At 34.5% G+C, this 14,150-nt stretch overlaps 1 protein-coding gene across 1 annotated transcript; it reads right to left on the bottom strand.

Annotated features, from left to right (window-relative positions):
- Window positions 1-878: 878 nt before the first annotated feature.
- On the bottom strand, window positions 879-10,230 carry LOC112037161 (protein PECTIC ARABINOGALACTAN SYNTHESIS-RELATED). Its single transcript, XM_024069976.2, has 11 exons — window positions 9,688-10,230; window positions 8,641-8,691; window positions 8,450-8,540; window positions 7,617-7,693; window positions 5,801-5,889; window positions 3,287-3,406; window positions 2,735-2,851; window positions 2,490-2,633; window positions 2,278-2,401; window positions 1,988-2,179; window positions 879-1,682 (listed from the first exon to the last, which is right to left on the bottom strand). The coding sequence occupies exons 1-11, from the start codon at window positions 9,985-9,987 to the stop codon at window positions 1,323-1,325; spliced, it is 1,665 nt and encodes a 554-aa protein (XP_023925744.2). The 5' UTR covers window positions 9,988-10,230; the 3' UTR covers window positions 879-1,322.
- Between the last annotated feature and the right edge of the window lie 3,920 nt (window positions 10,231-14,150).

Genomic DNA, 14,150 nt, shown 5'->3' with positions numbered 1-14,150 from the left:
TACCTTTATAGCCTCCTCAGGCTCGTTCTAATCAAATCCACCATGCAGAACCCTGACTTCATAATTAGGAAATGGCATCAATAGTAACAAGTTAAATTGTTAATATTCCCATATTACTACTACAATTTTCTTGGTCTCTGTACACAATATGCCATGGATTCCTTTCAATCAAACCAACCATTTCTTCGCTTCTTGCAATTCCATGAATACCTTTATAGCCTCCTCAGGCTCGTTCTAATCAAATCCACCATGCAGAACCCTTTTTTCTCCCCAATATTGACTCTCAAATAAAGCAAATGCCTTTCAAGCCAAAGGAGCAATTATTTCCACAGCTCTTCGATGACTTGGAATCTGCAAAAGGATTGGGTCTTGCATTTTACACTTTCGTACCACTTGCTGATGATAATCACAGTTGATTGCACGGCTATACTAGGCAATGTATATACTATAAGGCCTAAACCTTTCTAATGCTTAAGTTAGAAAATAAAGGATGATGGAGCTTTGGTAACAGATGTGCCTTGGATAAGAATCCTAGGATTGGCATTTTTTTTTCCTGAACTCTTTGAGTTGACTGAGCTGTAGAGTAGCAACACTGTTATGGCTTTAACCCTTCAAACCCTGTACAGGTGCATTCTACTATATATGATTCTGCCGGTCTGCCCCCTATACCATATTCACCAATAAAGTTACAAGAACTAACAACGAATGTGAACTACTAAAGAAATCAAAGCACCACAATCACCAACAAATAATCCCCTGTAAAACCTCCTCTAAGATTCAAGTCCTTATTTCTGAACAAGTTGCTTTTTGTAAAACTTGGACTAGCACAATCTGGAGATGTCGAATCTGGAGGAAAAAATGCAAGAAAGCTCAAGAGCTGAATTAACAAGTTGCTTTGGATTGTCTGTGCATTTTCACTTGCAAGAGTTGCATTAGTAAAGGACATCTGTCACACTAAACTTAAAATTTACATGATTTCAAATGATACATAAGAAATTATCTAGTGCTTTTGTACCAAAAACTGGTAAAAAAATAATACAACGTTCTGAAGTCAAAACTGCCGCATCTCTTAAAAGAGGATATAACCAACGATCTTACAATGAGAGCCCCCAAAAGATTCTGTTAAAACTTCTCTCCTGCGGGCTACTGTACCTCCAACACATATCGTAAGTCTCCCACCTCAAAACTGTATTAGCCACTCCATGCAGACTTTTCTTTAGGGGTGGGATAAGTCTCCAATTTTCGATTGAGAATGTTTAGGTTATTGGAGATGCTCCAAATAAATCTCAGTGAGAAACATTCGTGTATATAAATCCTTGTGGTCAGGCTTTACACATGCAAGGAGTCAGGGGGTTCTCCCAGAGGTCATAGTTGGGAAAGGTCTCTTCCGGCAATCCAGTCCGTGTCTGATGGGTAACAACCACATCCTCTACAAAGTTGGCCCATCCCATGTAAGGGTCTCCAAAAGATTTAGACATAAGCCCCTTGTCCGGTTTTATAGATTTTTGACTGTGGCCCATGTACCTGCGTGCCCCAATTATCAGTTTAGCAAAGTTGCCTCCATGGGTCATCACAAATACATCAGACTTCAAGCAGACCAAGAAGTCTAGGGCTGCTAAGCTTGTAACATGCTTCCTGAAACCAGCCAACTCCTCCTTAGTCGCCAACTCCTCTTTTGTAACCTGTCATAACACTCAAAATGAACAATGAATTAAGAAAAGGAAAAAAAAAATGGACAATTTAAAAATCTTCCCTCACTCAACCCAATCAATTTCTTACCAAGCCAACAGAAACAAAAAGTTGTTTAGCTACCATGACATATAATTTCTTAGAAGTTCTCAACTTTTAAATTCTTCATGATCCAAGACTTATTACGTATGTGATACTTTCGAAGTTTTTTTTTCTCCCTAAATGCCATCCATGAGAGGGGGAAGAGAGGGAATAACGAGTGGGGTGAGGGGATTATTCCAAACAACTGCTACTTTACCAGGTTTGGGAACATGTTCCTGAGGGGCGCCATTCTGTTATGTCCACCATAGACCTGCCCCGAAGCTACATAAATTTGAGTTTCCTTAGGATAGCCCATTGCCCGGAGAAGCACAGCCACTTCTGCAGGCTCAAGAGGACATCGTCCTTCCTTCCGCTTCTGCAGGGCCAATTGCCAGAGATGGGAACCATTCTGCATATCAAATCACCACAAGATGAGAAACATTTGGTAAATTGTTTCTATTAACATCTCTCCCAGAAGCCAATCAAAGTGTCGTCATTCCAGGTCACCTTATAACGTCTAGGCCATTCCTTCTTTCTATATTCTGCCATCTTGGCTTTCTCCTCCCTTGTTCCCACGAAATCACAGAATGATAGGCCCACCATCCCTTTTTCAAACCGAAGATGAAGAGCCCTATTATTTAAGGTAAATTGTTAGTACAGTTGGGTCCAGGCAAGACCCAGAATATTGTTCAGAAACCTTCACAACCAATTTCACATACATGTAAGGATTTGAACTGCCTGTACGGTTTCTCATCCTTGATGCCAGTGAATCAGCCATCTGCTCAATCTCAGGAAGAAATTTCAGAGCATGATAATTCACCCTGCACCTTAGCCTGTTGATTTCTTGAGGAACATTGTCATACCTGAACCCAGATCATTGCATGTGACAATCATTACATTTTTTTTTTTTAGATAAATCCAGAACGGTGCAGTAAAACATAGACAAAAAACACTCATGACTTACCCAAGCCGATCGACAAAAGGTTTAAGTGCCATTATCTTCTTCTCCTTGATTCGGGGCAGAACATTATCAATGTAAAATTGTGCTGGTGCATACTTGGGAATGTTTTTTACTGTCCGTCTATATAACATAACACAATTTTGTAATCAAAACAAGTCATAAGCAATTGGCATAAATTAAACATCAAGATAATGTTTAGTTCTTTCATAAATGTTGACCTTATAATTCATAAGGTCAATCCAGGCATTTTGGATTCAGTAAAACCTTAAATAAACTATCTTGAAGTCCTATGTGAAAAAGTTTTCAATTCCCTCTATGGTCACTAGTAAAAGCAACAACAATTTCAAATTTATTTTTCAATTAGTACAAAAATCCAAATGAACAATTTCATCCAAAGATATAAATAAAATTATAAATTTAGTGCAAAAATATATTTGACTGATAAAAGATCAAAGAAAACAATTTATGGAATCCTGCAGAGGAAGAATATATGTTTTATTCGGGTTATTGTATTTGTTAATGGCTCTAAATCAGAATCATAGGAAGCAATCAAACCTTATACTTGTGAAAAGCTCTGATTTGTCAGTAAACCAATCAGGGATATCACGGACAATTCGCACATCATGCTTCAGGTAGTCAATGAAATGATCTACATCAAAGATGTCTTCAAATTTCCTGCAGAAATTTAAGAAGAAAAGTAAAGATAGGTGTTCCTGAAAAAACACATTACCATGCAGTGCTCAATGACGTGATGGTATCCATTGACCAACTGTTTTTTAGGGGGGAATTTGCTCAATTTAGCTCTGAGAGACAATACTAATGATCAAAATAGAACAATGGCAATAAAGGAGCTATTTGGACATGATGATTGAGCAGAACTTCATAATATCAATAAAGAGTTTTTTTTTTTTTTTTTAATAACTAATATCAATAAACGTTGGCCAATTGAAATCAAATTATAAGTGGAGTTCCTGTAGAAGATGCATTGAAATTTCATACGGCAAAATTTATTTTGAGTTACATAAAATTCAAGTGAAGACTATGATCTGTACTGAGTGAATGAATTAAAAGTCTCACGGAATTAAGCAATCTAATCTTCCAACGCACTCATCTGTGAAGTTCTAAAGATGTGATGATAGAACAGGTGGTTGTGGCAGCATAATGGCCAGTGAGAGTGGTTGTGGTGGGTGCAATGGAAACAGTTCTGCTGGGGTGTCTATTTGAAAGGCTTTAGAGAAAGAAAAAAGAAAAGGGTCACATAAGCACTGGCACTAATGATATTGGAAGCAGAAGGCAGCATTTGGTAGTGGTGTTCGTGTATATAATTGTGATGGTAGTCTGACTGGCAGCCATGAGGGCTATAGATGATAGTAGTGAAAGTTCCACTGGTGTAGGAAATTTAACTGCTGGTGTGGTGATAGCAGTTGTAGGTATCCTTGGAGTGGTGAGCATAATAGAGGTGCATCTGTCATGAGGTAAACTGGAAATAAATGAACTGCTTCCTAGTGAGGAATCGAAGGTATAGGAACCCTTGAATTTAAACATGGAACCAGGAGTTCCCTTTGATTCCAAAAAGAATTGCATAAACGCAGTTGTTATTTTCTACCAAAAATGGAAGAAATGGAATTTGGGGACCGAATTATATTTTAGATCATGAATTCCTCTCCATCCAACTATGCAGGAGACTCAAATAGATATTTATTTTAATTTAGCATTATTTAATTTTGCTAATCTTTTGTGGGTTTGGTCAATGGTATTTTAATTTTAGGTCATAGTATTTAATTAGGCTATTAGTCTTGTAATTTCTAGAAGCAAGGTTATTTTTGTAATGACGCAATTAGGGTTTCTTACACCAATTAGAATTAGGGTTCAATATTCTAATGTAAGCAAAGTATATAGGAAGAACTGCAATCAGGGTTGCCTGAATCGCCTCTCAACTTCAATTCTCATCGCTGAGTGACAACCCGTCATGAGAACCAGTCGGGTCATACAGGGCCATTACTGTCATGTCATCACTTGAGAGGCCGGCACTTACAGATATTTGAACAGAGCCTTTGAAAACCCAAATCGGTAGAACACAACCAGAACGATGCAACAGAAAAGTTAAAAAGAGGGAAAATAAAGGATAGGAACCTAGGAGTCAACCCCTAGGCCTACTTGAAGTCAGTACCAAGCATAAAAAACAACTAGAGTCACCACCAAGCTATGGGACAATTTAAATAGAGACTTTATTCATCAAAATAATCTCCATTTGATAGGAGTACATACTTTGCTTATGTAGGAATACTAAACTATAATTCTAAGTGGCTTATTGAAGTAAAAATACTAATAACTAATTAAATAATAGGACCTAAAAATAAAATAAAATTGACTAAAAATACAAATGACTTACAAAATTGAATAATACTAAATTGAAATATATATCTATTTGAGTCTCTCACATCAAAAGCAATTAAATTTATTAGCTGTTTTGGGAAAGGTTTTAAATACTACATGATTACAGCATAATTTCTTAAGATTTTGTTGTCTATGAATGAGAAAAAGATAACTCTTGAGAGGCCAAATTATACATGCGCATCATTTTAGTCTGACAGATTTCTCACAAGGTTTTTGTAATGTGAAACTTCAAAAGACTTAAAGATAAAATAGTAAAGTCTGAAACATAGAAGCAAGGGATTTCCAAGAATATATGGTGACATAGATAATGATATCAGCCAAAGTACAGATCAGGGTTTGTAGAGAGTCAATGTTAAGACTACACTTGGTGTTTTCTTTACTTTATTGAAAAAGATATATTTCTTGCTATTGTCAGAGGCGTAATCCTGATAAACGTGATATTACGATCACAAAATGTTCTCTAATGACAAAATTATTGTTCGCTTTTTATGCTATATAAAAAAAAAAATTTGAAGCAGAAATTTTTAAGTTTCAATTCTCATAACATATATCAGAAACAGGGACCATTACTATCAGGATTATACACTCCAATTATTTATCTATACTTATTATGTGACTAGGTGAGTATTTTAGACATAGAAATGTATAACAGTATCAATCAAGATGTCTCACGTTTGGTCTTTCCAAATCTGGTCTTGCTTCAACACTGGCAAAATTAAGGTAGCATTCATTATTTTAGCCACTGCAACTGCATTGCATATCTGCACACAAGAAAGATTCACCATAAGTAAATTGTTAGAAAGCTATCAGTCATTTAATTATAAATATACAGCAAAGCTTTACAGAAATAAATGAAAACTGAACTGATACAAATTTTAAATTTACATGGGAAACATAATATTAAACTACACCATGACTCACAAGCAACCAGCAGAAAAGTTTAACCCTGCTTCCATAACTACACTTAGGTTTAATAACTGTAATCCACTGTGCATGACCTTATTTAGAAAAAGATCATAATGTTCATTAATTATGGATTAGCACAACACACAAAACCTGTATATGCTTTACAGAAGTCAATATAGCTCAATGGGCCACACAGAAGAAAACCAAAAAATTTAAGAATGTCCTGATTAATTTCCAAAGATATCATGTCACCATAGTAATAGCATGAAACTTCTATTTTCAAGCGAAAAAGCATGAAAGTTCTATCATGTAAATGACAGTGGTGAAGTTTTTTTAAATGCCATTGAGGCAAGTCACAAGTATCAAATATTTAGAATCTGTTAAATGCGACAAAGTTTAATCACTCTGAAGACAACACTTTCCCTTTCCTTCTTCTCATCATGTATTATGCTTTTATTTTTTTATTTATTTGGGAAAAATTAACATTATGATTTTCCTTTATATATAACCATTGAACCTCTACAACCTATTTTTGTATGCGATTCTTTAAAAATTTGTTTGGAGTTTGTGGTCCACATGCATGATTTCAGAACCTGATAGCTTTCTTACATATTAATTCCCAAAAATAATAATAAGGGCACTCATAAACTTCAAATTACAGCCCCACATTCCTAAGAAAATCTAGTTTGATCAAATATATAACGTGCAATGAAGATAAGCTAGGCAATAAATCATAGCGCCGGTCTAAGAGGATAAACATAATAGAAATGGTACTTCAATCATCAATTTTTCCAACCCATATCTAGTTGGTCCATTTCTGTTAGTTAAGTTATATCCTTAGATAATTGCCCCCTCAAATCTTTACCATGAAGGTAAAATCTTCCTTTATATATAACAATTTGAACCTCTAAAATCCACTGCTTTATGTATTCTTTAAAAAATGTTTGGATTTTGCGGTCCACATACATTATTTTTGAACATTATAGCTTTTTTACGTATCAATTCCCAAAATAATAAGAAAGACATTCATAAAATTTAAATTACAGCTCTACATTACTTAGAAAATCTAGTTTGGCCAAATATATAATGTGCTACAAAGCAGGCACAATAAATTATAGTAGTGCGAGTCTAAAAGACAAACACGACAGAAATGGTGCTTCAATAATCAATTTTATGCATCAAAACTAGTTGCTAAATTTCCATTAGTTAAGTTTTAAGTTATATCCTTACACAATTACTCCCTCAATTTTGCCAATAAGCAGTAGCTCAACTAGCACCTCCTGCCCTTATAAGATCTAGGTAACGGGTGAGATTGTGGGTTCAAGACCCACTGAGGTATAATGTTAAATTAATCACATGCATATACTATACCACACTAATGCATCTTTTCACCCATTTCATTCTCTTCAACTTTTCTTAACACAAATACATTGAAGAACCATGAAATATGCAGCCAAATATAAAGAGAGAGGCATGGGAGGAAGAAGGGAATAATAAATATGTATAGATTGAAATCAATACAGAGGAAAAAAAGGGGGGAATTTCTTGATCAGATTACAATTTTGCAGAAAAGAAGTCATACAGCAATTCTTTGTTGATTCAGACCACCCTCAGCATGGATGAATATATAGCCATTTGTTTCGTTTTCAGGAGGAAGATCTGCAAATAGGCAATAAAGTTGCTAGAATAAAAAAGAAACACATATAAACAGCAAAAGAGAAGCTAAACTTGAAATTAGCAATCGAGTGTTGCAATAACCATATTAAAAGAAGGTAGGAAGAATAGAATAGCATAACAGATCTTCTTTTACATGAACAAGATAGGCACAATCTTCGTTAAAATGCAAATTTTAATTTTAACACATCTTTTAACTCCATCATACAACTTTAAGGCATACATATCAGAAATATTTCTTCATAATAGATTTGAGTGTATAGGGCAACAAATATATGGCCCAGGCCAGGTCTCCTGTGTGACATAAAGAAAAAAAAGTACACATATATAGTTATAGATCAACCCAGAGAAGTTCTCCAAGGGGGTAAAAACAATAACAAAAATAAAAAAGAATCCAAAAGAACAAGGCATTATGGAAGTTGGGGAATTCCAGTAATGCATTAAGTGCTAGATTCTGTTCCAAATATCCCACAGCCCCCAGAACACTAAATAGCAATCCACCCTAATTATGACCAATTTCACCCAAAGCATATTGACTATACTAGTTAGAAGTGAGATGAATGGATTAAAGATCTCACAGTGGATAGAAAAATGGAAAATTAGAAGTCAACTTCCTGAATTACACTATCCTTACTTCAGTTCCACAAATATAAACTCTTCCACATGGCCCTAGAAGTATAAACTGAAAAATTATAATTATATGTGTGTGTATGTGTATTATTCTACAAACCCAAAATTTACCTGATAGTCCACCATCACGGCGCTCAGCACAAGGCTTCCAAGATGTGGTTGTTGAGTAAGGATTCTCCCAGAGTGAGGGACCTTCCTTGACCTAAAAATAAAAGATAAGATAAATGTTTGGTAAAGATACCAAGAATATATGTGATCAAATTGGAAAGAAATAACCAAAAGAAGAACATTTGAGAACTTACAAGAGGGCAATGAAGAACAATGCCATCTTTTTTACACAAATAAGGGGCATTCTGCAATAAGTTGAAACCAAAGTTAGCTATGCAGATAATGAAGACGAGAATATATTTGAGACTATCAACGCTAAAAATTTTCTATACATGCTAGATAGTAGATACACAACCCTGCCCACAAGATCTGTGTATAGGGTTATCCCAAGAGTTGAACAGGAGACCTCACAGGCACGGAGGGGTTCCCATGAGGCCAACCAATTGAGATACCTTGCTTTCTTTCATAATAAATTCATGCATTTCATTATCTACGGAAGTCAGACCATACAGTAAACAGAATTGCCAACACCATAAAGAAACTAAAACAACGACAATAGTCAAAACTCAATCAGCAACAATGTTTTACCACAAATGCAATAAATCTCATTGAAGAAGCACCAAAGCACATAACCCTAAACAGTAAAATGTGAGTGTATATAACCATTTTTCAGCTCCATCCACATGCAGCTAATTTTCAAGATCAATCCAAATTTCACCAAAGCACCCAAAATTCATACAATAAAGAGAAGTGATACATCTATAACATTGTCACAACAATTTCACAACAAATCTTAGGTGGCAATCTATTAATGGTTCTCATCTGGCCACCACTAACATCATTTTTTTACCTACCACTCTCAGTTTCCCACTTAGAATTTGTTGTGAAAATGTGTGTCCCTGGCATTTAACTACAATAAATGTTAATAAAAACAAAATACAAAGCTTGATACAGATTAGCTTCCTAATCTCCTAAAATCAAATCAGTCAAAATTGAACTGTTCTCTGAATGTTTGAAAACAAAGCGTTCATAACAGTATTAATTTAAACTAAACAGTAACTAATTTAGTAGGTTTTTTCAAATTCCAACCAATATCCAAATTCTCATTTCTTTTCCACATTTTCTGAGCGACCAAACACAGGTGTAGAGGGGGAAAAAAAAAAGAGAGAATTTCACAGAAACACAAACCGAATCCCCCAAAATGCACACAACCAGAAATGACATGAAACGAGAGCACTAACCCAATGGTTGACGATCGAGAAAGCGGAAATCAGGCCAGCGAGGACGAGAACGAAGAGCAAGCAGAGCGAGATCCTGGAGTTGTAGGGAGAAACCCTAGAATCGTCGCCGAAGAAGGGGCACCAGGAATGGAAACTGTACCACGAAAACGGACGGTCGCGATCTTTGGAGGAATGTCGATCGCGATCCTCGTCGTCGTCTGGATAGTTCTCCGGAATCAGAGGGGAAGAGTCTCCGTCGCGCTTCATCGGAGACGAAGTGGCTCGAGGCCCGATCGAGCTAGAGTGCCTGAGCTCGATCATGGCTCGCCTCGGACTGAAATCCAGCTCTCTCTCTCTCTCTCTCTATCTGTGAGTATGTGTATTTTGGGTTTTGGCTTCTTCTTTTTTTTCCGCTTCTTTCTTTCTTTTTTCTGTTTGGATTTTGGACTTTTTTGGTTTTGGCTTTGGTTTTGGTTTGGGGCTTTGTGTAATTGTCGTGGGTTATTGTATACTTGCTAGTCTGTGAATGGTGGAAGGTTCTTTTTCCTTGTTACACGGAGTCCATGTGAGTTCAGATCGAGTTCTGCTGCATCGTTCGTACATCTAAAAGTATATCTCAATCTCAAGGGCACTTTGGTCATTTAAAATTAATCAACCATTTTAGAAAATATTTCATGAAAAATTGAAAAATTTATCAAAAAAATTAGTCACTTTTTCATTTACCAATCAAAAGTTTCTTAAAATGGTTTACATATATTAGTAAATGTAAAACCCCTTTGTGTTAACAAAAAAAAAAAAGAGTTCACTGGTGGGATTGTTTATGAATAACTTGAGCTCGACTCAAAAAATGATTGTTTATGTCCGTTAAGCAAACAACCCAAGCTCGAGCCAAGTTTAGGCATGACTACTAAATGTACCAAGCTCAAATATAATAATGTGTTTGTGAACAAACTCGTTAACTTGCTCAATTTAACAATGAACATTTCCCATTTAGACTTCCTAGCACTTTATGCATGGAGATGTATCAATTAAGTTACAAGGCTCTTGAATTAATATTGAATTGTGTAAGTTTGTAAATAGGATCATATAATATTAAATTAGTATTTATAGTTTATTGATAATATAGAGTCCATTTATATTAAAAATTAGGTGTGTGCATCAATCAAGGTCGGTGCAAGACAGTAAGAGGCCTAAGGCAAGAATTTTAAAGGAGTCTTTTTATATTTAAATATCACTTAAATAATATTTAGTTTATTTATATATTATAATTTTTTTTTCTTTTCAAATATGTTATGAATTTTTACTTTTTAATATGACTGATTCACCCATAGTGAGTTAATGATTCTACAATTTTTACCATTAGGTTTTACAAACTAACATGTCACTAATAAAAAAAAGTTTTTTATAAATTCATTTATTATATTGTTCAAGTGGCACTAATCATATTCTTGCTATATTACTTTGTAAGGTTTTTGGTCATAAATGTGTAGTAACTTTAGTATTTATCACTCACTTAATGGTGCTTGGATTGAATTTTTATTAATTTTTAATTTTTTGTGGAGAAAATGATAAAATTACCACAAATTTTATTATAAAAAGCTTACAATTTATGTGTTAATAATGTGGTACTTCAATAAAAGAATAAATCAGTATTGAATTACTTATTGGTTTGGTTACATATCAATTTATAAGACTTTTGTAGTAAACATGTAGTATTACTAATAAAACTCTAATTTTTTTAGGCCTTCTTAAGAGTGGGGAGAAATATATACAACATTACTCACATATTTCTTTTAGTTTTAAAATAATAAAAAATTAAAAAAAAATTATTGCCCCTATATTTTGGGGCCTTATATTCGGGGGTCCTAGGCCATGGCCTAAATGGCCTAGGCCTAGGGTTAGCCTTGACATCAAATCCACCAACCCGACGCCTCACGTTGGAATTTTATTTTGAATGTTGGTTTGCTTGGAATTAAGTTAATAATTTTTCAACCCCTCTAACCCAACACAATCCATAGTGTATTATCCTTATTGAAATTTTTGTAGTTTGATTGATTTTGGTATTTTAAGAATTTCTTTTTAATGAATTTGGAAATTCTGAATATAATTTAATCATATCATACGGATTATAACAATTTGTTGAAAAATAAATAAATAATTAATGAAAATCAAATTTTTTATAAGGCATAAAACATGTATGCACATCTCAACCACTCAACTTAACCTTGTGTATATCCTTAGAGGGAGAGACATCATTCAAAGAGGGGCAATATGAAGGATAGGAAGTGGAGAAATAAATTAACATTTGGCAGCAACGCTGGCTGCCAAGAAAACACCCACCATTGCAACCAAGTTATCCCTTAGAGAGTTTTGAAAATCACACCGTGGATACACTTATTGATCCGGTCATAAGAAGATGGAATGAAGAGCTAGTTGATGGTCTATTTGTGGTAGAGGATGTAGAGTTGATCAAGAAAATTCCCCTTAGCCGAAGCATAGTAGAGGACACCCTATATTGGCCTTATTCCACCTCCGGTCACTATTTGTGCAAGTCTGGGTGTAGATTCATTAAAGAGGAGTCAGAGATGCAAGCTTATCCACAAGCTCCCCTAATCTGTGATAAGAAGGTTTGGAAAGAGATATGGCAGATGCAAATTCTACCAAAGGTAAAATTTTATTTGGCGAGCTTGCCTTAAGGCATTGCCAACCAAACAAGCTCTAATGTGTAGGAAAATAATAGCAGACTCAATCTGTGAAAGGTGTAAACTGGCTGTGGAAGAAGCAGAGCATGCACTATGGTCATGTCCGAAGTTGGATGTGGTGTGGGCTGATCAGGAAGAATGGAGTTTCAGGAATGAAGTTGGGTTATCGGGTGTGAAAGAGTTGCTGTCATGGATGGTTGGGAAAGGAATGTCCTCGGAGCTGTTTGCTTATACGACTTGGAGTGTTTGGAGTCAGAGGAATAAAGTTTAGATGAACATTTAGGTCAGTCTGCTTCATCAACTTGCAAAACAATCGAAAGCTATATTGGCGCAATACTAAGCAAACACGCAGGTTATGAGCAGCGGCATTGGAGGAACAAGGAGGAAGCCTCCGCAATCTAGTTTTATTAAGGTTAATTTTAATGGCGTTGTGTTCGGTAATTCAAACATGTCAGGCATTGGGGTTGTAATAAGGAACAATAATGGAGTTGTTATGGCATCTTGTGCGGAAAAAATAAATCAAGCTTACAAGGCAAATGAGATAGAAGCTTTGGTAGCACTTAAAGCATTGAAGTTTGTGCACAAACTGGGTTTCCAAAATGCCATAATTGAAGGGGACTCTCTTGGTCTAATTCAAGCTTTGAAGGCAAAAGACCATAATCTATCCTCATTGGGTTTATAGGAAGAGGATGTGAAGTTGTTTGCAAATAATTTTGTAAGATTGTTGTATTCTCACATTAAGAGAAGCGGCAGTGTAGCACATAATCTGGCGAAACATGCTATACGTATACCAGATTTTTAATCGGATGTAGTTGATTTACCTTAATAAAATCACACAAGTTCATTCTCAAAAAAATAAAAAAAAAAATAAAAAACTTCACACTCCTAGTAAAAACTCATAGATTTGAGAAGGTTCAAGAAATTTCAAATCATGGTTTTACTATATATGGAAACAAAAAATAAGCTAATTAAATAGCTCATGAACAAGCTTGAACTTGTTTGATAAGAAAACGAACCAAGCTTGAGCATGTAATATTGTTTGTTGATGAGCTTGTGTTTGAAATAAAATTACATGAACAAGAAACTTTTAATACTCGGATTTGCTCGGCTCCTTCCCAGCCTTAATTGATTTAATTAATGGGCCACCAATTGGACTGTAAAGGTATTAAAAGTTGAGCTAATTAGAACCCATACATTTATAATATTTTCACAACAAATTATAAGCAGTAAGTTATAAGATAGTTTTTTTTTTTTTTTTTTTGTTAAAATGCAAATTACACTCTCTAATTTTGATGAAATTCAACTTAGTCATCTAATTTTGCTTTCGTTAATTGAGTTCTCTAAATTTTAAATTTATTCAACTCAAGTTTTAATCAAATTTCATTAAAAAATTACCATTAAAAATATTTTTCTCACATTAAAAAAATCTATAAAATTAATAAAAAAATTTCACTAGTTTATTTTTTTGAGAATCATTTTTTTCATTAGTTAATTACATTATTTCTATTTTTTTAAAGAAAATTTAATTACATACTTAATAGCAAATTTTTTAATGGAATTATATAATGATCTAATTATCAATTTAGACCGGTTTAGGTTATGGGTCCGAGCTTAATAGGCCATGAGTCTCCTAATCCATGTGCTGAAAAGCAACACGAAAACTTATATCAATTTTCCGTTGAAACAGAGAGAAGGTCCTAATCAATATATCAATATATATATATATATATATATACACAATTTTGAAACTTTTACAATTTTTCACAATATTAAAAAAAAAAA

This window comes from Quercus suber, unplaced genomic scaffold, assembly GCF_002906115.3.
Source record: "Quercus suber isolate HL8 unplaced genomic scaffold, Cork oak 2.0 scaffold_97, whole genome shotgun sequence".
In the NCBI taxonomy this organism is placed as follows: Eukaryota; Viridiplantae; Streptophyta; class Magnoliopsida; order Fagales; family Fagaceae; genus Quercus; species Quercus suber.
Note: the sequence above shows the minus strand (reverse complement) of the source record. Positions and strands in the feature narration are given on the sequence as shown.

Bases quoted from the DNA above. Each gene is read 5' to 3' on its own strand.
- LOC112037161 (XM_024069976.2), bottom strand. From the start codon at position 9,987: ATGATCGAGCTCAGGCACTCTAGCTCGATCGGGCCTCGAGCCACTTCG. The intron at 3,407-5,800 runs GTGAGACATCTT...AAATTTCTGCAG, and splicing joins CAGATTTGGAAAGACCAAAC to GAAATTTGAAGACATCTTTG. The intron at 2,402-2,489 runs GTATGTGAAATT...CTTAAATAATAG, and splicing joins GGCAGTTCAAATCCTTACAT to GGCTCTTCATCTTCGGTTTG.